Genomic DNA, 19,941 nt, shown 5'->3' with positions numbered 1-19,941 from the left:
TTTGTTTTTATTCGATATTATACGCCGTAGCTCTAGCAATGGCACCTTTTAAATATTCCATCCCCAACCATAGAAATTGAGTAATAGCCAGGATTCTCCATTCTTCTATTCTTCCATTGTTCCATTTTGTCTACGGTAGCATAAATGATCAAACGCAACTACGACTCCCAGGTCGATGTCTTGGCTGGCGCCGGTGCCATGTCACCTGATACTCCTTGATCCCTTTCCAGCACTCATCTTCATCTTCCTATCGCCTGCTTGTAGGATGTTATATCCTCGCTTTAGGCATACTTACGATGTGAAAGATATTTATAAATTTTTTCTGATATTTTGCTTTGAATAGGTAGACGCCTTTCCTTACGAACGTGTACTAATATCGTTCAATGCGGGGTAAATTCTAACTACCAAAGCAGGAAAAGAATAATACCAAGGGAGTCTTTGAAACCTCAAAAAGTCAATGGTATAGGCTTCTCCCTATACTTTTCAGTTTTTAAACATCGAAAGAGACCTTCAATAGAAGTTCTAATTCTGGTTTAAATACCCCTCAACATGGCCTTTCAACCCACTCCTATGGACATCGCTGCTCTCATTACAGTTGCCCCGGGCAGCGGGGGACCAGCAACAGGAGATACGGTGTCATACGCCTCAGAGCGTCGCATAACCCCGACGTGGACCGTGTCACAGTTAAAAGCTAAACTGGAGACTATGACTGGGATTCCACCATCCAACCAGAAACTTAAGTTGAAGTCTCCTGGCAGAGAAGACCGATGGGTCGAGGGAGACGATCAATTAGTTGGTGAATGGGGTCTGGCAAGAGGATGCGAGTTTGAGGTATGCAATGACGGAATCGATGTCTACCTGGCATCTATTTCTGTGCCATTATTTACTTTTTGCTTCCACGTTTGTTGCTCACATCCACGTGAGTTGTTGGGTCTTGCTGGGTGGCATAATGACCCTGTTCATGGTTTTGGGATGGATCTGGAGACATCCCGACAAATGACAGGATATTCAGCACCGTGATGTTGGAATCCCCTTCTTTGCCTAAAGCCGTCCATGGGAGATTCATGTTTAAAAATATTTGCTCCCGCTCCGAATGATTACTATCATTTTGGCACTTCCCAAATTACCCTCCTTCCTTGTTTCCTTCCATTTTGAATGACCTATTTGTATTATATACTCATATACTCTAGTCTAACCCAAAGGCTAGGTCCATGATACCCGGCCTCCATCAGCGCGCCCAAATTTCACCGATCTCTCCACAGTAGAAAAATACGCACTGCCGACCTCAACCTACGAAAGCCTCCCGAACAGCGTCCTATCATGGAAAAAAAATCAAAAGCTGGGTCGTTTCGACCCAACAACTCCCTCCCCTGAACAAACCCTTAAGCAGCAAGTGGAGAAGGACCAACAAGAGATTAAACAGAGAGGTACATAAATGAAAAATGCGATTAACGAGACTTTCACTTTCCCTTCCCTCTCCCTCCCTCCCCTCCCGCCCCCCACAACTTTCAATCTATGTTTATATCCATTTATACCAACGCGAAACACACTAGGTATCGAGCTCTCCAAGCGCGCCATTATCCTTCCCTCCGACCCGCCCCATATCCGCCGCGGGACCATACGTTTCATCGGACCTGTACCTACCATTCCTTCTCCGCGAGTCAAATCATCGTCATCAGAAACTGCAGAAACCGAAGTCAAAGGCGAAAAAGGAGAAGAAGAGGAAAGAGGAAAGGAAGGTGATGATGATGTCCAAACTACCACAGAGCCATTGGCACCAATCTGGGTCGGCATCGAACTTGATGAGCCTACTGGAAAAAATGACGGGTCGGTGGGAGGGCGCCGATATTTCAGTTGTTTGGAGAAGAGAGGCGTGTTTGTGAAGCCGGAGAGAGTTGAGGTGGGCGATTTCCCGCCGTTAGATTTGGGGTTGGAGGATGAAGATATGGAGGAGATTTAAGGGGTTATTTTCGTCTTTGTTTTTGGAGTTTGGCTTGAAAGGAGCGAATGGAATGGGGAGAATTGATACATGTATATCTGACTGTGTGGAGATCAGTTATGATAGGAATCCAGGGAGCTTGTTTACTAAAAGGATGAGATAAGTCACTATGATAGCTACATGAACCAGGTTTGATTTTGAGAATGAATTGCTTGCTCTGTGAGCAATCAAACACAAAGTGATATTTCTACCGTTTTATCTAAACTTTGCAAAGGGAATAGGTTCGGCAAAATTGTTGAGAAGGAGGTAATAATTCAAAACTCTTCCGTTTGTCCGCAGCTGAAAATATTGAGTCAATATCGAGGACATTCAGATGTCATAAGAATAGTTTACCGCTCGCGCGTAGCAGATGTGGTCGAATCCATTCATCCGTTTCATTTGGGTATACCACCACGGCCTCCTACTGCTCCCAACGCTTCTAGCTGCGTTGGACTGACATTGACTTTAGGCAATGGCCGGCCTTTAGATGACGGCCAGCTCACAAACCCGATCTCTGCTAAGTAGCTCAAGTATCTGCCAACATCTTCCCTAGTGATACCATACCCGGCACTTTCATCTACATCAGTCCAATTTTCAGCATCTGCTTTCAGAATTTTGACAGCATTTCTGTCATCGAGCTCTGGAGCTCGAGTTGTAGCAGGGAGATCGTTGACACAGAAATGGTAGAGCGGCATTAGGGCGTGTTGTTCATGATCCTTCTCTACGCCGCCAGCTGAGATGTATTTTTCTAGCTCGTCCTTCCAAATGTCATAATCGACTTCGGGAACTTTGTAGCCATAGTACTCGAGAAGGGAGAGGTATTCATTCATACGTAGTCGTGGGTGACCAGTGACATGCACGACATGCACGCCACCTGGGATGGGATTGAGAGCGGCAGCCACAACCACACGAGCAACATGCTTTACCGGGACAGAGTTGACGGTGTTGATGATACGTGGCCGACTAGATAATTGAATGCAGCCCTTCAACATACGGATCAAGAAGTCATCGGTATTGCAAGCGCCTGTTTCTACGTCGCCGAGAATGTACCCTGGTCGAACTACAGAGCCTAGTAGGCCCCTCTTTCCCGCTGCACGGACGAGTTGTTCGGATACCCATTTTGTTTGCCCGTAGCCAGTCCCCAGACCAGTTCGACTGCCCTCCATGTCATCATCTTCTGAAATGGCATCTCGACCTGTACTAAGGTGCTGATCTGAGAGTTTAACATAGTGATCTGTGTCGAGTACACTTGTGGAGCTAACAAATGTGAACATTTTTGGTTTCCCTTCATTGCAAAGCCTCATCGCGTCAAGCGTCGAAAGGACATTTGACGCCACCAGATCATTGTACGGTCTAACCCAGTGGACCGCCGCACCATTGTGGATAACCAGATCGACTTCCTTGGCCAAGGCCTGCCAATTTTGCTGGTCAATGCCAAGTTGTGGTTTCGATAAATCTCCGACAACGAAGCTTAATCGGCCCGCCCACTCCGCTTGCCATAAGCCATAGCCCTGTAAGGATCTTCGTAGCCGATCAAGTGCCGCTTGGGAGTCCTTGACACTCCTCACGTGGACAATCAGCTTTATAATACGGCTGGTCCTCTCCAGTATGTCCTTGATAATGTAAGTGCCTAAAAAGCCAGTTGCACCAGTAAGAAAGACTGTAGGCTGAGGGGATTTGCGGATAGCATCTGGGTCCGCTGTTTGATAAGTAGCTGGCAGCTGCTTGAGGAGGTCCTCCAGAGATTTGGAATAGATGGAATCTTTCTCCTCCTCCGCAGCGGCACCAGCTTTGACCATGCTGTTCTTTATATTAAGTTGTTTGTCAACTTGAGCACTAAATCCGCCTAGGCTTGGGTACTCGTAGAGTGTATTTATTGAGATATTCGCTCCCATTTCTTTGCGGACAGTCAGTAGCATCTGCTGAGCTAATATGCTGTGACCTCCAAGATCGAAGAAGTCATTCTGTAGGGTAATAGTTTTTGCGTTCACGCCACGAATGAGATTGGCCCACTTGGTTGCAACAGCCCGTTCCGTCTCAGACATTGACTCCCATCTCCTCAAGTCTTCTGAGGAAGCTGGCACAGACTGTTCTGCAATGTCAGGGAACGGGAGTTTCTGCTTGTCGACTTTCCCATTAGGGTTAAGTGGCAGCTTATTGAGGACAATGAAAATCGTCGGAACAGCGTAGCCAGGTAAGCGATCTTTCAAATGATCCCGTACCTCTGTTTGCATTCGTCTGAACCGTTTCGTATAGATAACCACAGGGCCAATATCAGTTCCCTCGTCCTCAATGTCCTCGATGCCTCGATCTTTCAACCATTGTGGCCATTGTTTTAGCTCAGGGACAATGTAACTCGCAAGTGTGGGCTCCTCGTCTCGATCTCTCCGGACAAGAGTTTTGCAGTCTCTAATCAACGGGTGTTGGCGCAAATTATTGTCGATATCATTAAGCTCGATTCGGAAACCGCGGATCTTGACCTGGTCATCAGCACGACCGGTGCACTCCACATCTCCCGTTTCCAGGTATTTACCGAGGTCACCAGTCCGGTAAAGTCTATCCCTTGGGCCAAGGTAGTACTTCCTCCACGGCTCGTTTTTGTCGTTCTTTTTGTCAGCTTCGACCCATTTCTCATTGTCCACGAACCAGTTCATAAGGAACTTTTGGTCGTTCAAAGCTTGATCCCCTTTGTAACCCTCAGCAAGGCCGGCGGCGCGGACGTAGATCTCTCCTACTTCTCCAATCTTACATAACTTGGCTCGATCATCACGATTGACAACCAGGAGTTGAACATCCTTCATACCCTTGCCAGCTGGTACGGTATCCTTGAGTTTGTCCAAGTAATTAGGGTCCTTCACCCGGTTCGGTATTTCATAGTAACTTACTGCGCGCTGCGTCTCTGTGGTCCCATACATGTTGACTATGTTGACGTTGACGGCAAGATCCCTCAAACTCCGACAGTCTCTCGTAGTCAAAACGTCGCCAACGAAAAAGGCTCTGTCTAAGGATGGAAATTTTGCCGACGCGCCTCCAACGAGAATCTGACCCATTGCCGGTGTTAAATGAGTAACTGTAGGCTTGTGTTCAGCCATCCATTCTGCAAGCTTCTCATGTTGGATATCCTCCTTCGAGGGAACCAACAATTGCGCGCCAAGAAAGAGTGGAGTAAAAATATCTCTTTGGACGGGATCATGCGCAATTCCAGACAGGAGAGTAAATCGACTCTCTGAAGTAAGCTCAAACCTCTGAGCCATCCAGCCAAAGTATTTGGCTAAACTGAAATGACGGCCCAGAACACCCTTAGGTCTTCCTTCACTGCCGGAGGTGAACGAGAGAGTGGGATTACTATCAGGACCTACGAGCGAATCTGGAGAAGAAGACGCCTTCGATCTGACGTGGCCAAAAATATCCTGGCCTTCAATCTCACCCCCGGACAAGAACCCGTTGCTATGAATGCGCAATGACGGGACTTCGGCCTTCAGCTTAAGCTCCTCATCGATATATTTTCGTACCGTCGGCGCCAGAGGGCCAGCCTCGTCCGTTGCTCTTGCAATATTAACCAATGCGCAAGGCTGGGAGACTTCTAGATATATTTTCTGCCTGGCTGGTGGGTAGGCAGGATCGAGGATGCTCATAGTTGCAGCAGACATCTACAGCAAGCGAGGTGTTTAATTTAGTATACCAATCGACTGGATCGGAGCAGTCAAAAGTAAAAGCTAATGGTAAACAAGGAATCGAACATACCAAAGTTCCCATAATGCTGACAACTAAGTCAACAGACCGGTGCGCCCAGACCATCACAACATCCCCATTGGTAACTCCCGCATCATGAAGGTAATGTGCGAGGGTGTTTGATGCTTCATAGATCTGTCTGTATGTGAATCTCCTCTCCGGAGCTTCAGACGACTTCGTTTCTACCACACATATTCGGTCTGGATATTTTCTTGCATTCTCCGCGAAATGCGATTGGATTGACCCGACGTAGCCAGACCAGTCCAGGTCAGTAGTGGGATCTGGTAACTCCTCCATTGTTAGATTGTGAGGAGAACCCAGAGAAACCAAATTCTTCGACGATATACAAAAGACGAATACGTTAGTCTACCAAACTACCGACCAAACGAAAGGGGCTTTTTGTGGGAAAATCGGACAGCATGTTCATGCTGGTCATTGAACAAATGACTGTTTTCAAAAAGAAAAAGAAAAATTAAAAAAATGGCGGATTGCGGTATCGGCGGGGAAGAGGACTGGGAGATGACTAAGCGTGATCCCCCCCCCCCCTGGTATAGACGATGAAGATTCGGGTTGCACTTGATGTCCTGGTGGCCAAGGAGGATTTTCAAGCTCAAGTGGCCTTCGGTCCTGCTAAGCTCCTGCACCAGCTGAAGCGTCCAATTCGTTTTCCCCAGCGCGAAAATGCGACGACCGATGGACGACATTGCAGGAGCTTGCAAGATGGAGGACAATTGGGGGCTATTTCGCCTCATTTTTCTCTTCATCCCTTCCCTTTTATTCAATAATATTATTTTCTATTAATTAATTAATTAACTAATATCTTCCTTTGTTCCTTTTTTTCTTTCCTAGCTCGTTGGACAGAGCATATTGCATAGGTAGCGCGTGTTTTATCCCTAAAGCATATTACTTCGTTGCTCTATCATGCGAGGATTTACGCAACTATTTAACAAAGTAGATGACAAGCGATATATGGAAAATGGCTACTTTGAGTTGTAGCTTTCCCGTGTCAAGTAACAAATTCCTTTCCTGTGTTCGTCCAGCTGGCTTTTGGCGAACAAATATAGGTTTATAAATTTTAGGGGGCAGTGGGATTTCAGATTTACCAAGAAAGAGGGCTATAAACTATAATCCAACATCAAAAAATGAAAACATGAGCCACGTACAACAACTCTTTCATTTTATTTTGAAAGTTTCAGAAAAACATAGCAATGGAAGGGCGCCTCCCCAACACACCTCAATTCATCACCTCAATAGTTAATCAGCTATCCAAATTCCACCCACCACCAGGCGGAACAGCTCCTCCAGACCAGAATAATAACGATACCCAATATCAACCTCATAGCCTTCCATCTGCAGGAACAAATAGCAACAACCCACTCACCCAACTTCCGGCTCCCATCCTCTTTAAAGTAAAACCCCTCCTCCTAACTCTACACTGCCTCTTCCCGAATGAACTTCTCTTGGCTCTGGATATCCTGGACCGGAAGGGGATAAAGAGGTACGATGTGTATCATCGTGAGCAATACAGATCATCACTATCACCATTACCACCAGCAGCGGTGGCCGCGGCAGCAGCAGCAGCAGAAGAGCGACCGCAATATAGAGGAGAAAATATAGACCTGGGAATATACTTTGTCCACTCTTCACCAAATGCTGATACAGATCCCAATTCCAACCATCCCCCCCAAACCCACCTCGTCTGCCTAAATGCCTGGCACTGCTCCTGTCCCGCTTTTGCCCTGGCCGCATTTCAACACCTGGGTTCTCCTGAGACCGCAATGGCAGAAGAAGAAAGCAGCGGTCCTGGAGAAGAAGACGAGGGCAGAAGCAGATGCAAAGGGGAAGAAAGTAACCCTCTTTCCGCCCCTCTTCCACGTTATACTTACAACGACGACGACTTGCACAGGGGAAATAATTCTTCATCTGCACCTGCATCTACATCTACATCTACACCTACAACCCCTTTCCCATTTGGCGGCACATTAACCAGAGACTCGATGAAGAATAGCCACCACGAAACACCCGTGTGCAAGCACCTTCTCGCCTGTGTGTTGGGGAGCCTTTGCCCGGCATTGTTTGGTGGTGGAGTGGAGACGGTTGTTGTTGACGAGAGGGATGGTAAAGGGGAAGGACAAGGGGAAGTGGAGATGGCTGGGAGAGTTGCACTAACCTAGGCTCAGACTGGTTTTTCCATCCTTTTTGTAATGTAACTTTAAAGGGAGTTTTGGTTTGTGTTCATGACGATATACCCATGGGTGTTTGGGAGTTTATACGGTGTTTGGGGCTAGTTTTCATTTGGGCAAAAGAAAGAAGAGGGTGGTATAAATGGCATAGACAGAGTTTGGGGAAAGAGGAGGGGGGAAAGAAAAGAGTCGAAGAGTATTGTCGACGTGTATTTAGTTACTTCGCAATATTGAAATGTGCTTTTTACATCGGATATTCCAATGTAAGGAGGGATGGTTAGTTAAACCTGCAGCAAACCGGCAACCCCCAGTTAAGCTACAAGGAATTGCTAATTTGGTGCTCTCTCACCACCCCCCCCCCCCCCCCCCCCTCCCCCCCCTCTTTCCCTCTCGTATATAGATCATTGTATCCATGAAGAGCTAGACGTTTTATGAGCGCCTGGAAGCAGCTTGTCTTCCAAGAGTTTTCCATAGAAATAGAAACTAGAAACCGTCCTTAAATAACTGGGCCAAGCTCTCTATATGTCAAAAGACCCTTGGTGCCGGAGATGGCGTCTTTACATGGTGTCGACTTCGCTCCTAACCTGAACCCACCACAAAAGGAGACATTAGGTATTGTAAGGGGAGAGGAAGGAGTACGAACTCTAATTTGTTTCATGGCGGTTGATTTTACATGAAATTCGACATAATGCTGCTTGACAGAGTCGTCAACGATAAATGGGTGGGAAAGAGCTAAGCTAACCAACCATAAGGTAGAAAGCGTGAAAGGGAGTAGGGGACACAAAGTAGGGCGGGATAGGTTTCAAGGAAAATAGAGAAGGATCGAGCAGCGAGAGAACGGAAGAAAGCAAAATCAAAATCATCCCTTCTTCCCCTTCTCCTTCGTGTCCTCTTGCTCTTGCTTGGAATCGTTGTTGTTGGCCGGAGCCTTGAAATTTTGGGAATTATTGTTATTATTGCCATTGCCATTCGCTGTGGTGCCATTTTTCTCATCTTCCTTCTTTGCTTCTTGTTCTTCCTGCTGTTGGCGGTTTTGGATCTTGTTCTCGATAAGGTCGTGGAAAGCAGTGATGGCTCTAATCAGACTACTAAGATAAATAGCCATAAGCTGGTCGTTGGTCTTGATGCTCATGGCACGTGCAAGTTCTGTGTTTTCTATCTGTGATGGTTCCATTCCGTTTACTTGTGAGTTGTTTGTCTTGGGGGTGGAAAGGTTGGGGAGAAGATTGAAGACGTCCTGAAGGTTTCCGAGAATGGCATGGTTGACAGGTAGGTCGCCATCTAGCACCTTTTGTAAATATTGGCCGATATCTCTGAGCCGGAGGTGGAGGCCTTGTAATGACTGTAGTTGAGATGTGATGCGGGTGGACAGGGTGCCAACGGCAACATCTCTTATGTCCCGGAGGAGATGTTCAACACCGATCTCTTCCGCTTCTTCAGCTTCGATTATGGAAGGGGTGTGGACAAAAGTTTTGGCAGTGGTTGTTCCGTCCTATTGTGACAGGATTAGCGCCGGTAACGTCATGAATATCATGGAAGGTAAACAACGCGCACTCACATCTTTAATCTCCTCAACAGCAAAGTAGGCATCTGTGGGGACTCCAACCTCCTTTGGTTGCACGTCAATGATAACTAGCAAAGGATTTGGTGTGTATCGTTTGAAAAGCTCGTTGATCTCAAGATCTGCCGCTCTGAGCTTGGGACCAGAGTGATACCATCCGATAAGCTTCTCACGAGCATTAATCTTCTTAAACATATCATTCATGGACTCGACGAAATTGTGATCTAAAAACCAGACAGAAGGGTCCTTGTCGTCTTCCTCGAAGGGCACTGTATGCGGTATCGAATCTTGCGTTTAGCGGATGGGAAAAATGAAAGGGAGAGGATAAGGCGATTAAACCATACCAGCAAAGCTGTTCGAGACTCTGACATTCCTTCCATCATTTTGGCCCAGAAGAACTCCGACTACCCGTCTTCTCGTTCCCTTTGCTGAACGTCCGTAGTGGTCTGCGACTGAGAGGAGGACTAATGGGGCGACGGAGACAGTACGTGTCACCATGGACAGGGTGTCTGCGGTGGTTGCAGGCATGCTGGGTTAGAGAAGGGAGTTTAGGAGTTAAGGGATAGTCGTGGAGAGCAGGAACTATTCAATAGTGATTGGCTGGTTTATTTGAGGTGATCTTCTTTTGAAGCTCATATCCATGGATTTCTTTGAAGCTGGGAAGAGATGCTGACTAATGGGCTCAGAGGCTTGTGGCTGGTGCAGAAGCCGTGGCTTGCCCGCCCACATTTGGGATATTCAAACAAACAATCCCAGTATCGATAATTAATGCATGGACTATGACTTCCACGGAACGGACAGGTAGAATAGAGAGTAAAATAATAGGACGAATCTATTTAAGTGGAATAGAGAGAGTGGTTAAAGGAAACACATGTATAGCTGTATTCAATTGTAAATATTTTTGCCTCGATGGTTAAACCCTCCGGAATCATTTGGCTTGCACTGAGTGCCCAGGCACAGTTTTGTTCCCTGGCTTCAGCTGAATGAAATACTGGATTCCCCGTTGTCTGTTCAAATTTGGTGCCTGGCAGTAGACCTATGGGATCCTCTGTGCACACTGGCGTTCCTTGCCTAAAGACGTCTGTGGTTTAGCTGGACATGGCTAACTCAAAGCAGAGGAGCTAGCAGAGGGCATGCGCGGAAAAGTCGTCTCGAAGCGCACCTCGGCCGTGCGGGAGAAAGCTGTTGTTAGTTCGTTTGGTTCATTCCATCCCAACTCCCGGTTCGTCGTGTTTCCTTGGCCCATCCAAACTTCAACCGCTCTAAAAAAAAAAAAAAAAAAACCCAACCTTCTCTGCTCTAAGAGATTGCTACGGTACCTACTGCTACCATTTCTAAACTTACACCGCACATCTCCAACAGAACAGCCGCTCGTCTTCTCGTTCCCTACCTTGTCCCTGGATCTTGATCAGACTGGCCGTTTCCTCCTCTCCGTCAACCACCCCCAATCTGCATCCCGCCTCGCATCCCCGCCACTTCATTCTGTACAATGGCTCCTATCAAGGACGAGACAATCGATGGCCTTAAGAGCATCATCAGCGAGCTGGAGTCGCGGGTGGTTCAATTGGAAGGGCGATTACTTCACGGAGGCGGCTCTTCACAACCAAAGTCCATCACAGACTCTGTGCGGATGATCTTGATGGGCCCTCCAGGCGCTGGTGTGTTCTCTCCTCCGCTCCCACTCCCATTTTACGTATACACCACACACATATATATATACACACATTGAAAATAAACATATGCGTACTACACAATCAAAATGGCTGAATATTAATGATCTTCCTTTTTGCAGGCAAGGGAACGCAAGCACCCAAAATCAAGGACAAGTTCTGCGTGTGTCACCTGGTGAGTGCATTTGTTCAATGAAAATAAATGAAAGCAAAAAACTACAACCTTGGCTGACTGAATCGTGTGTGTGTTTTTTTATCTTTCCATTTATCCGTAGGCTACCGGAGACATGTTACGATCACAAGTCGCTCGCAAGACCGAGTTGGGCAAGGAAGCGAAAAAGATCATGGACCAAGGCGGATTGGTTAGCGATGAGATTATGGTTAACATGATCAAACACGAATTGGAAAATAACAAGGAGTGCCAGAACGGGTAAAGAAGAAACTGCCCCCTCCTATTCTGCCCCATTTTTACGGGGTTATGATCCTCCCGTTTCCCTTCTCTGCCGATTTATTTCTTACACGTGCATATTTTTCTGACTCGAGAAAAATGCAATTTTTGCATTTGGTTGTAAATCACCAGCTTTATCCTGGACGGATTCCCCCGCACTGTCGCCCAGGCTGAAAGGTTAGACGGCATGCTGAATTCCCGCGGCCAGAAGCTTCAGCATGCCGTCGAGCTCCAGATTGACGACTCTCTCCTCGTTGCACGGATAACTGGCCGCCTGGTGCATCCCGCTTCAGGACGTTCGTATCACAAGATCTTCAACCCGCCAAAGGAGGCCATGAAGGATGATGTCACCGGCGAGCCGTTGATCCAGCGGTCAGATGACAACGCGGATGCGCTGAAGAAGAGGCTGAAGACATACCACTCGCAGACGGAACCTGTTGTGGGATACTACAAGACCACCGGCATCTGGAAGGGGATCGATGCTAGCCAGGAGCCTGGACAGGTGTGGAAGAGCCTGCTGCAAGTCTTCGATGCGGATAAGGCTGCGTCCTCGAGTGGGATACTTGGCAAGATCGGCTTGTCGAAATAAGACTAGCCTGATTATTGTTTGTTAATGAAACGTTGTTTCGCCCTAGTTCTCCTCCAGAGTTCTCTCTTCCTCCCGCTCCCCGTCCGCGCGCGTGTGCGTGTGTGTATTCCGTCTCATTCGGCCCGGTTCCTCTTTTCTTGTTTTCTTTCTTTCTTTCTTTCGTTTTTTATATATATTCTTACTCTTTTCTTTCCATCATAACGATCATCGTCCGGTTTCCCCTAACGGATTCCCTCCTAGGTTGTATTCTCTCCGGTGTTTCAGTAATGGATCCTGCCCCTTTTACCTACCCCCCAACTGGGGAAATCTTATATATGTGTCCATGATTGTATACGCAAAAAGCTTCTATTTGGCCTTCTAATCTTTCTTTTTCTTTTTCTTCTTCCTCTCTTTGAGTTGGTGATAAAACCCGGTAAGCAACTTACATCCAAACAAGGGACCTCGGATTTGCTCGTACATAGAAAGGAAAGAACATTTTGCATACAATACCTTTTCCGCCGTTGTTCAATAAAGAGCGACCAGCCAGTGATGGTTATATATTGAGTTGCTTTTGTCTCTGGCTTTTCTTCGCCTTTTCGTTTCGTTTCATTTCATTTCATTTCTTTTCTTTTCGTTCTCTCTCCATATGAGCAATGTTGCGGTTGTTCTTAATTTCTTCTTCCTTCTTCCTCGGCTATATGGATATAGGAGGATTATTTGTGCTTTTATCTTCCTTTCAATGTGATGGTTGATATTGATACCCTAAACCCCTCGCCCTCTCTTTTTAATGCCTGTGCATTACCTGGCAGTCAATTAGATATGAGAAAGATCTGGAGATCTGGAGAATCACTCGGGGGGGTTTGACATGAATAAAAGCTACTATTCATTTCTATCACATCTTTAATTCTGACAAAAAAGGGGAAGAATTAAAAAAAAAGAAGACTCTCTGCACCTCTCCCTGCATCTGCCTGCATCTGCCTGGCCTCCTGTTGCTGGGTGACTGCAGCCATCTCCCTCCCTGAGATGGCGTGATCAGACAAACAGTGAATACCACTGTTGTGTTGTGTGTTGTGTTGTAGCTGGTTGTGGTTTTCCCCCAAACAGCCTCTTTCTTTTCTCCTCCACACAGGCAATCTCTCCTTCTCCTCCTCCCTTTCTTCTCTCCTCACTCTCTTTCATCACGCTTCTCGTCGTTGTTTGTCATCCTGCACACAGTCTACAGATTTCCCCTGGCCTTTTGCTCACCAGCTACATCCTCCACCCCTTTTAATTTCTCTTTAAATCTAAAAAGATTCGGATTCATTCCCACTCTTTGTGAGAAAATGGGCACCTGTTTCTCCTGCTTTAGTCGCTATGAGGATAGTGATGATGAGTCTGTTACTGTCCGTGGCCTGGAGATTGGGTCTCCTCAGTTGTAAGTCCTCTTCTCCCAAAAGGAGCAAACAGATATAGATTTGTCCTCCCCCTTTAGCTACTCATTTCTAGCCCCTTTTCCCAACTCCAAGCAGGTGAAATCCACAACTGTTTGCTTGTTCTTTTTTACTGCTGGCAACTTGGGGCCTTTTTGCACATCCCCTGACATTTATTTCAGTTATTTATGAAGCTTTGTGATCAGATGGCTAATATCTTGACTCTTTTTCATCATTGCGGTTACCTTTTAGCCCGCAGACCACATTGGACCTGAACATGCATAATTTGCGTCGTAAGTTTTCTATTCCCATATATACACATTCTCTCAGGTAGAATCAGATGAAAATGTGCAGGAGAAATACATAAGATCTTCAAAGCCCTTTTTTAACTTCTTCTTCTTCTTCTTCTTCTTCTTCTTCTTCTTCTTCTTCTTCTTCTTCTTCTGTTGTTCTTATTTCAGGAGATTATGTTGTTTTGTTTATAACCTCTTCCAAAAACCCCCTCTCTATCAGTTCTACCCCTGTTTCGTTCGTGGGAAAACTTGCTAAGATATATCCCTCCACTTGCCCATTCCTCCCCCTTTGCAGCTATAACTCGCCATGACGGTCGCGAACTCGAAGTCTACCCAGAAATACGCACCATGCCCCGTACTATGAACTTGGCCGACCTTGGTCAACTTGGCGAGGTCGCTGCTTCGGCAATGGCCGTTGACGAGCAGCCCGGCCGTCTCGTAAGTTTATCCCCTACTTCGTCGCACCAAAGATCAATCACAAAGCCCAAGACATGCACACTCAGATTTAAGAATACCTACTTGTTCATATTCTTTTTTTTTTTTTTTGGAACAACCCGATTGATGACCTGTGTGACAAAATTCTCGTGTTCCAAAGGTGGTTGTGTGTGTTGACGCCATAGTCTTAGACTCCTGAGGTGGCGCCCGTCAATGTCGATGCCAAGGAGGAGGAGCCCGCCCCCCCGAAGGTTGATGATGTGACTGTCGATGCCTCTACTTCGCCCACCGACGTAGAGGATGTCATTGAAGAGACGGTCGCCCCTGGTACGGCTCGTTGAAGATGAAGCCATTGAATTTCGCTCTTCTTTTCTCTATCCGCAAACAAGGAACTGTTGTCTTCGCCCATTACTCAATGCCAATCGTACGACAATCAGCGCCATGTCCATATCCCGCAAGACCTGGTCCTTACGATGAAAAAAGGAGAGCGAATATCATTGTCCCTGAGGATGGAGGGCTTGTATTTATGTTTGCGGAGCCTATTTTCTGCGTTTTTTTCCCTTTCTGCTTTTGTTAAATCCATGTGCATGGGATTACTTCACTTTGTGATTCAACTTGTTTTTCGCATGGGCTCTGTTTATTGTGAAAAAACGAAGATTTTTTCCCTCTTTTCATTTTCTGTTCAAATGTACCGACCGCACCCCTTTTTTTGGCGCTCTTTTCAATTTGGCAGCAGAACATGCCTGGTGAGACATTCTGTTCAGCAATTACTACCTTTGTTTTGTCTCCCACCAGGTCATCATTTTTTTTCTTTCTTTCAATGAATACCTGCTACTGAGGACCAAAGAGAAAAGAAAATGTGAAACCATCGTCATGTTGAAGGGAAGTCAATGAAAAGAAAAGGGGGAGTGCGGAGCTGCGGTGGAGGAGATGTGAGACTTTTATTTAAAAAAGATTTTTCATTTTCATTTTTCATTTTTTACTTTAATACACATGCAGTCAAGAGAGATGAGACCATTAAATAGCGAATAAGACGAGATGCCCTCCTCCCAAACCCGGATTCCTCTAGTCATTTTCTTTGTTTTTTTTTTTCACTTACTCCCTCTAGTTCTCTGTGGAAGGTGCCAGCTTTACTTGGGAAACATAACACTGACACTGATTTGGCGGTGCGAAGTCAGTTTTGGTTTATATCATTTGTAGATTGCTGAGGGCATCTGGTGCTCCGTTTTGCAGATGAAAACTATCACTAGCTAACCGATTCCGGCCATCTCAGAAAGCAATCATCCAACCAACGATTCCTTTATACAATTATTCATTCTCACAATCTAAGCAACCCCCTTCTTCCCCCCGAGCGTGACCGGATACTCCGTCGACTCAATCTCATCCGGATACTTCAACCCACCCTGCCTCCTCGCCTCATCCATGACATCCATGATCACCAAGCTTTCCTCCCACGACATCGTTTCACTCTCCAACTTCCCATCTCTCACACACCTCGCAGCCTCATCAGCCTCCCAATACATCCCTTTTCCTTCCCCCGGAAACTCACCCACGACCTCCCTAACCTCTCGTGCGTCACCAGCTTCCCCAGGACCCGTAAGGGAAATCACCTTAAAACTCTCCGGATGGAATGGGTACCCGAAGACCTGAATCTCGCCCCGCGTGCCCTGGATGCGCACCGTGGGCCCCGCAGTCCATTTCCCGTCCAGATTAGAGATAAGGCGGAAGTTTGTCATTGCGATACCCTGAGCTTTATGCGTGCCGGCGGGCGTCGATTGCGGGAATTCGAGCAGGATGGTGCTGCATTCATCGGCCCCTGTCGCGGGGTAGTGGATCATCTGGGAGCTGATGGAGGAGGGTGGTTTGCGGTCGGCGAGGGGCCGGGTGTGGTAGAGGGTTTGGAAGACCCATGTTAGGGAGTAGACGCCCACTGCATCCAGGGTGGGTTTTATTAACAAAAAAAAATTTCAACTTGACTAGTTGCCAAGACAGGATATCAAGGGGACTGGAGAATAAAGAAGAATAAATATTTTAAATAATATATAGACTTACCATCCAGCAAAACCCCGCCGGCCAAATCCATATTAACCATCCGATGCGCCGTCCCCCACTCCCCCTCCGGGTCTGTGCTCCCACAGCTCGTATCGGCAATAACCCTCAAAACCTCCCCAATCTCGCCCTTGGCAACCAGCTCGCGAATTTGCACGGACAGCGGGAAGAACCTTGTCCATACCGCCTCCATGAAAAACAGCTCGCGCCGGCGCGCCGTCTCAACCAGAATCCGCGCCTGCGCCGCATTGACCGTCAGCGCCTTCTCACAGAGCACATGCTTCCCCGCATTCAGCGCCAGCATGGCGTTCTGGAAATGATGCGAGTGCGGGGTGGCGATGTAAACGATGTCGACGTTTGGGTCGTTGACGAGCGCCTCGTAGGAGCCGTGGGCGGTGCATGGTTGCGGGATGGCGTTGTCGGTGATGAATCTCTGCGCCCGCTCGCGCGAGGTGGAGGATGCGACGGCGGCGATTGTGTGGGAGATGTCGGAGGCGTTGCGGAGGGAGGGGTCGATGAGCATGTCCCGTGCGAACGCTGGGTGATGGAAGTGTCATTGTTAGATAGATATTTTGGGGTGCGCGGGGGTTGGATTGGAGCGTTTCATCGGGGTATTTTGTGTGTTGTTCTTTGTTTGATGGGCTTTCTTTAGGTTGTTTTATCATCATTTGTTTTTTTTATCTTACATCTGGCAATTCCTCCCGTCGCTAAGCGGGGTAATTTACGTATCAGTAGACTTTCTTTCTCTATTGAAACAGAGTGCTTTTGTTTTTACAATCATAATCGAGAGGGAAGACGTGGAATGCAGTGTTCAACTTACCCATAAACCCCCACCGAATATTATATGGCTCCGCCATTGCTTCTGGATTCATCAATAAACGATAGTATTCAATGGGAATACTAGGTTCAGGAAAGCTAGCAATCGTATGCGGTAAAGGGGAAATTAGCACGGTGGCAGATAACTTCGCTGTGAGAGGGCAAAGCGTGGACTGGGTTGATAGAGAAAAAAGACATCTTCTACAGTACAGTAGCTATGGTTTGCCGGTTCCAAGTTCCCCACTGCAGGCGATGTAACTGTCCACAGACCACGGCGGGGCTATGGAACATCGGGTTAGGGTTTCGGCATGCCGATGGGAATTTCGTGGCGTCCGGGATTGGGATGTCGGGTGGAAAATGGGCAATACCAAGCTGATTTTGTAGTCGTCAATTGTATGGAGGAGTTATTGAGGGTGCTCATTTCATTCCATTTCATTTTATTTATTTATTTATTTGAAAAACAAAAATCAAAAGAACAAAATCATTGAAAACAATCGATTAAACCGATGTGATCTTAATGTCCTGCACATGGATGCTGCACAGTTACAGAAGCACTTACTACAACAATAACTCCTACAGCCAACATACAAAAGCCAAATAAATAAAAAAAGGAGAAACACCTCGATAAATCAAGTGACATTATCAGCTCAATATATGAGTGACGCCGCGCCACGCCGCGCCACAGCCATCCTATGATAACAAGTGAACAACGTAATAACGCAGTCTGAGTCGAAGCATCAGACGGATATTACATGCCATGAGAAGCTAGTACATTACGCTGAAGTGGGAAAAGGGGTCGGGGAGATTTGGATACATAAGGCCGTCCTTAAACGGCCTTACTGACGACGTCATGATTAATAGGACAAAATTTGTCAGGCAGAGATGCGAGTTTCGGGAGGGTATAGGGGTTGTCTATAGAAAGCGCCCAATACATAAAAGAGAAAATTCTTTGAAGAGTAGAAAATGTCATGACACAGGTTCAGTTTTTATTCTAACGCTAGTTGTGACATTTTCTGGTTCCTGTAAATAATAATAATAATAATAATAGAGAGAAAGTACAAGTTAGTATATACGAACAGTACATATATATATACACGCACGATTTGATTTGAGACTGGTAAGGATGGAGGGTGATATCATACCTCTGCTTTCCGTTTCCCCAGGACAGAGTCTGGAGTCCCCGTTCTACCCACCGGTGTACCCCGTCCCGTTGTTATGCCATCCTTCGCGACCTCTGAATAGCAGCTGGAATGATATATACGACCCCCCACTTTACTAGCATCATGCCAGATCCAATCTTGCGCCTCCTCAGACCATGTCGACTCGAATTTCTCCTGGCATATTGGGCATGGAGCATTGCGTAGCGCTGCGTCATTGGGTGCATGGATCCATTGCTTTTGCGACGATTTCTTTGCCGCAGCCGCAGTCGAATCTGACATCGACCCGTTCGCGGAAGTTGCACTATCGCCTGTTGGACCGCCAGTATCGTCATCAAATTCTCGAGATTTTATCCATTCCTGTGTTTTTTTGGCCGTTAATAACTGTAATCTAGGTGGTTTCCTAAAAAAAGAAAGGAGCATGGTTTATTTACCCGTTCATCCAGATACCAGCTACGACTCTGTCCACGCTTGGATGCTTCCGTCATGCGCTGATTGGTTTTGAAGTGCCAATCCAAGTGCCTTGCTTTTTTCTCTTTTCCTTGGTCATCCGAATAAAAGCGTCGACCGCATGTACCACATCGGTTCGACTTTTCTTCGTACAGGGTAGAAATTAAGTTCGGCCTCGGGCTAGATAGAGTGGGTAGGGAAATTGTTAATGTATAGACTTTTTTACGGGCATTATTCACTTTATTCTATTATTTTACTACAAGGGAGCTTACATCCTGATGGACGCTGAAGTCATTTGGATATTAATTTTGACTTCAAGTGGGTTGGGTAATTGTGATATAACAGCAGGTGGCGTATATACCGATTGTCCGGGGAGAATGAAAGGTAGATTGGGAGGTGTCGGTGGAGCAGAAGCAGCGGGGGGTGGAAGGAGGCCTCGAGCTCTAAGAGAAGCAATCAGGGGATTCTCTGCTAGGTTAGGTGCTGTAGAGTGTGCGGGGGGAGGCGGAGTGCTGGTAGCCTGAGGCTGTAGAAACGGCGCGATATGGGGCAGCGGTGGTGGCGGCGGCGTTCGGCTTTGCTGGTTTGCTGTCGCCTTTATAAGCTCGGCAATTGTAGCTGGATTCAGAAGAGATTGAAGGTTTGGCTGAGGGGTGTGGCTTTGTATTGGTTGAACTGGTCCCTGTGTTACGGGAGGAGTTGGAACAACTCGAGGGGGCAGCTGGGGTTGGGGCGTTGGTGAAAGCTGAGATACCTGATCTCGAATGAGTTTTAGCTGGTCTTGAGGTAATTTTTGCTGTTGCAGGATGTTCTGGAGGTCTAGAAGGGCTTTAAGCTTTTGTTGAAGTGAGGGATCAAGTGGATTGTTTGCAAAGTCAGTTCGAGCGGTCGAGATCAGATTTTCTATATCACGATGTAATGCGCTAAGATCAATTAAGTCTTGGGGTGGTTGTCCGTATGGCTGGGCCTCTTGAGTTGGAAGCTGCAATATATTATTACTATGAGAGCGAACTACATCATTCGGTTGCAAAGTGAATACTTACATAGGACTGCTGCCCATTAGTTGGGTATTGTTGGGGGGCAGTTTGATTGGCGGATTGGGTATATCGTGGGGAAACTTGCGGCGGAGTTGGAGTGTTTCGCCATGTAGTAGTGGTTGGAAGCGTAGTAACGCCACGATTCCGCCGAGGGA

The 19,941-nt window shown here is 46.8% G+C and overlaps 8 protein-coding genes across 8 annotated transcripts; 4 read left to right on the top strand and 4 right to left on the bottom strand.

Annotated features, from left to right (window-relative positions):
• Positions 1-411: 411 nt before the first annotated feature.
• HCBG_07942 (uncharacterized protein) lies at positions 412-2,141 on the top strand (the record flags this gene model as incomplete). The annotated part of the gene is made up of 3 exons (XM_045434991.1): positions 412-831; positions 1,208-1,427; positions 1,554-2,141. 3 exons carry the CDS (start codon positions 550-552, stop codon positions 1,958-1,960), a joined length of 909 nt encoding a protein of 302 aa, XP_045284297.1.
• Positions 2,142-2,158: 17 nt separating this feature from the next.
• HCBG_07941 (L-aminoadipate-semialdehyde dehydrogenase large subunit) lies at positions 2,159-6,007 on the bottom strand (the record flags this gene model as incomplete). The annotated part of the gene is made up of 2 exons (XM_045434990.1): positions 2,159-5,628; positions 5,723-6,007. 2 exons carry the CDS (start codon positions 6,005-6,007, stop codon positions 2,374-2,376), a joined length of 3,540 nt encoding a protein of 1,179 aa, XP_045284296.1.
• A 911-nt stretch (positions 6,008-6,918) lies between these two features.
• Positions 6,919-7,884, top strand: HCBG_07940 (uncharacterized protein; the record flags this gene model as incomplete). The annotated part of the gene is made up of 1 exon (XM_045434989.1): positions 6,919-7,884. One exon carries the CDS (start codon positions 6,919-6,921, stop codon positions 7,882-7,884), a length of 966 nt encoding a protein of 321 aa, XP_045284295.1.
• Positions 7,885-8,526: 642 nt separating this feature from the next.
• Positions 8,527-10,051, bottom strand: HCBG_07939 (26S proteasome regulatory subunit; the record flags this gene model as incomplete). Its single annotated transcript, XM_045434988.1, has 3 exons — positions 8,527-9,385; positions 9,452-9,723; positions 9,799-10,051. The coding sequence occupies 3 exons, from the start codon at positions 9,980-9,982 to the stop codon at positions 8,753-8,755; spliced, it is 1,089 nt and encodes a 362-aa protein (XP_045284294.1).
• A 757-nt stretch (positions 10,052-10,808) lies between these two features.
• HCBG_07938 (adenylate kinase cytosolic) lies at positions 10,809-12,161 on the top strand (the record flags this gene model as incomplete). The annotated part of the gene is made up of 4 exons (XM_045434987.1): positions 10,809-11,112; positions 11,247-11,299; positions 11,400-11,554; positions 11,705-12,161. The coding sequence occupies 4 exons, from the start codon at positions 10,944-10,946 to the stop codon at positions 12,159-12,161; spliced, it is 834 nt and encodes a 277-aa protein (XP_045284293.1).
• A 1,301-nt stretch (positions 12,162-13,462) lies between these two features.
• Positions 13,463-14,618, top strand: HCBG_07937 (uncharacterized protein; the record flags this gene model as incomplete). Its single annotated transcript, XM_045434986.1, has 4 exons — positions 13,463-13,554; positions 13,802-13,842; positions 14,138-14,280; positions 14,469-14,618. 4 exons carry the CDS (start codon positions 13,463-13,465, stop codon positions 14,616-14,618), a joined length of 426 nt encoding a protein of 141 aa, XP_045284292.1.
• Positions 14,619-15,459: 841 nt separating this feature from the next.
• On the bottom strand, positions 15,460-17,270 carry HCBG_07936 (NADP:D-xylose dehydrogenase; the record flags this gene model as incomplete). The annotated part of the gene is made up of 4 exons (XM_045434985.1): positions 15,460-16,207; positions 16,330-16,863; positions 17,013-17,033; positions 17,147-17,270. The coding sequence occupies 4 exons, from the start codon at positions 17,181-17,183 to the stop codon at positions 15,603-15,605; spliced, it is 1,197 nt and encodes a 398-aa protein (XP_045284291.1).
• An 838-nt stretch (positions 17,271-18,108) lies between these two features.
• HCBG_07935 (uncharacterized protein) lies at positions 18,109-19,809 on the bottom strand (the record flags this gene model as incomplete). Its single annotated transcript, XM_045434984.1, has 5 exons — positions 18,109-18,162; positions 18,285-18,659; positions 18,734-18,929; positions 19,022-19,747; positions 19,793-19,809. The coding sequence occupies 5 exons, from the start codon at positions 19,807-19,809 to the stop codon at positions 18,109-18,111; spliced, it is 1,368 nt and encodes a 455-aa protein (XP_045284290.1).
• Between the last annotated feature and the right edge of the window lie 132 nt (positions 19,810-19,941).

Source organism: Histoplasma capsulatum (assembly GCF_000150115.1).
Source record: "Histoplasma capsulatum G186AR genomic scaffold supercont2.14, whole genome shotgun sequence".
Taxonomy (NCBI): domain Eukaryota; kingdom Fungi; phylum Ascomycota; class Eurotiomycetes; order Onygenales; family Ajellomycetaceae; genus Histoplasma; species Histoplasma capsulatum.
The sequence above is the reverse complement of the archived record's forward strand: the minus strand, read 5'-3'. Positions and strand labels throughout refer to the sequence as shown.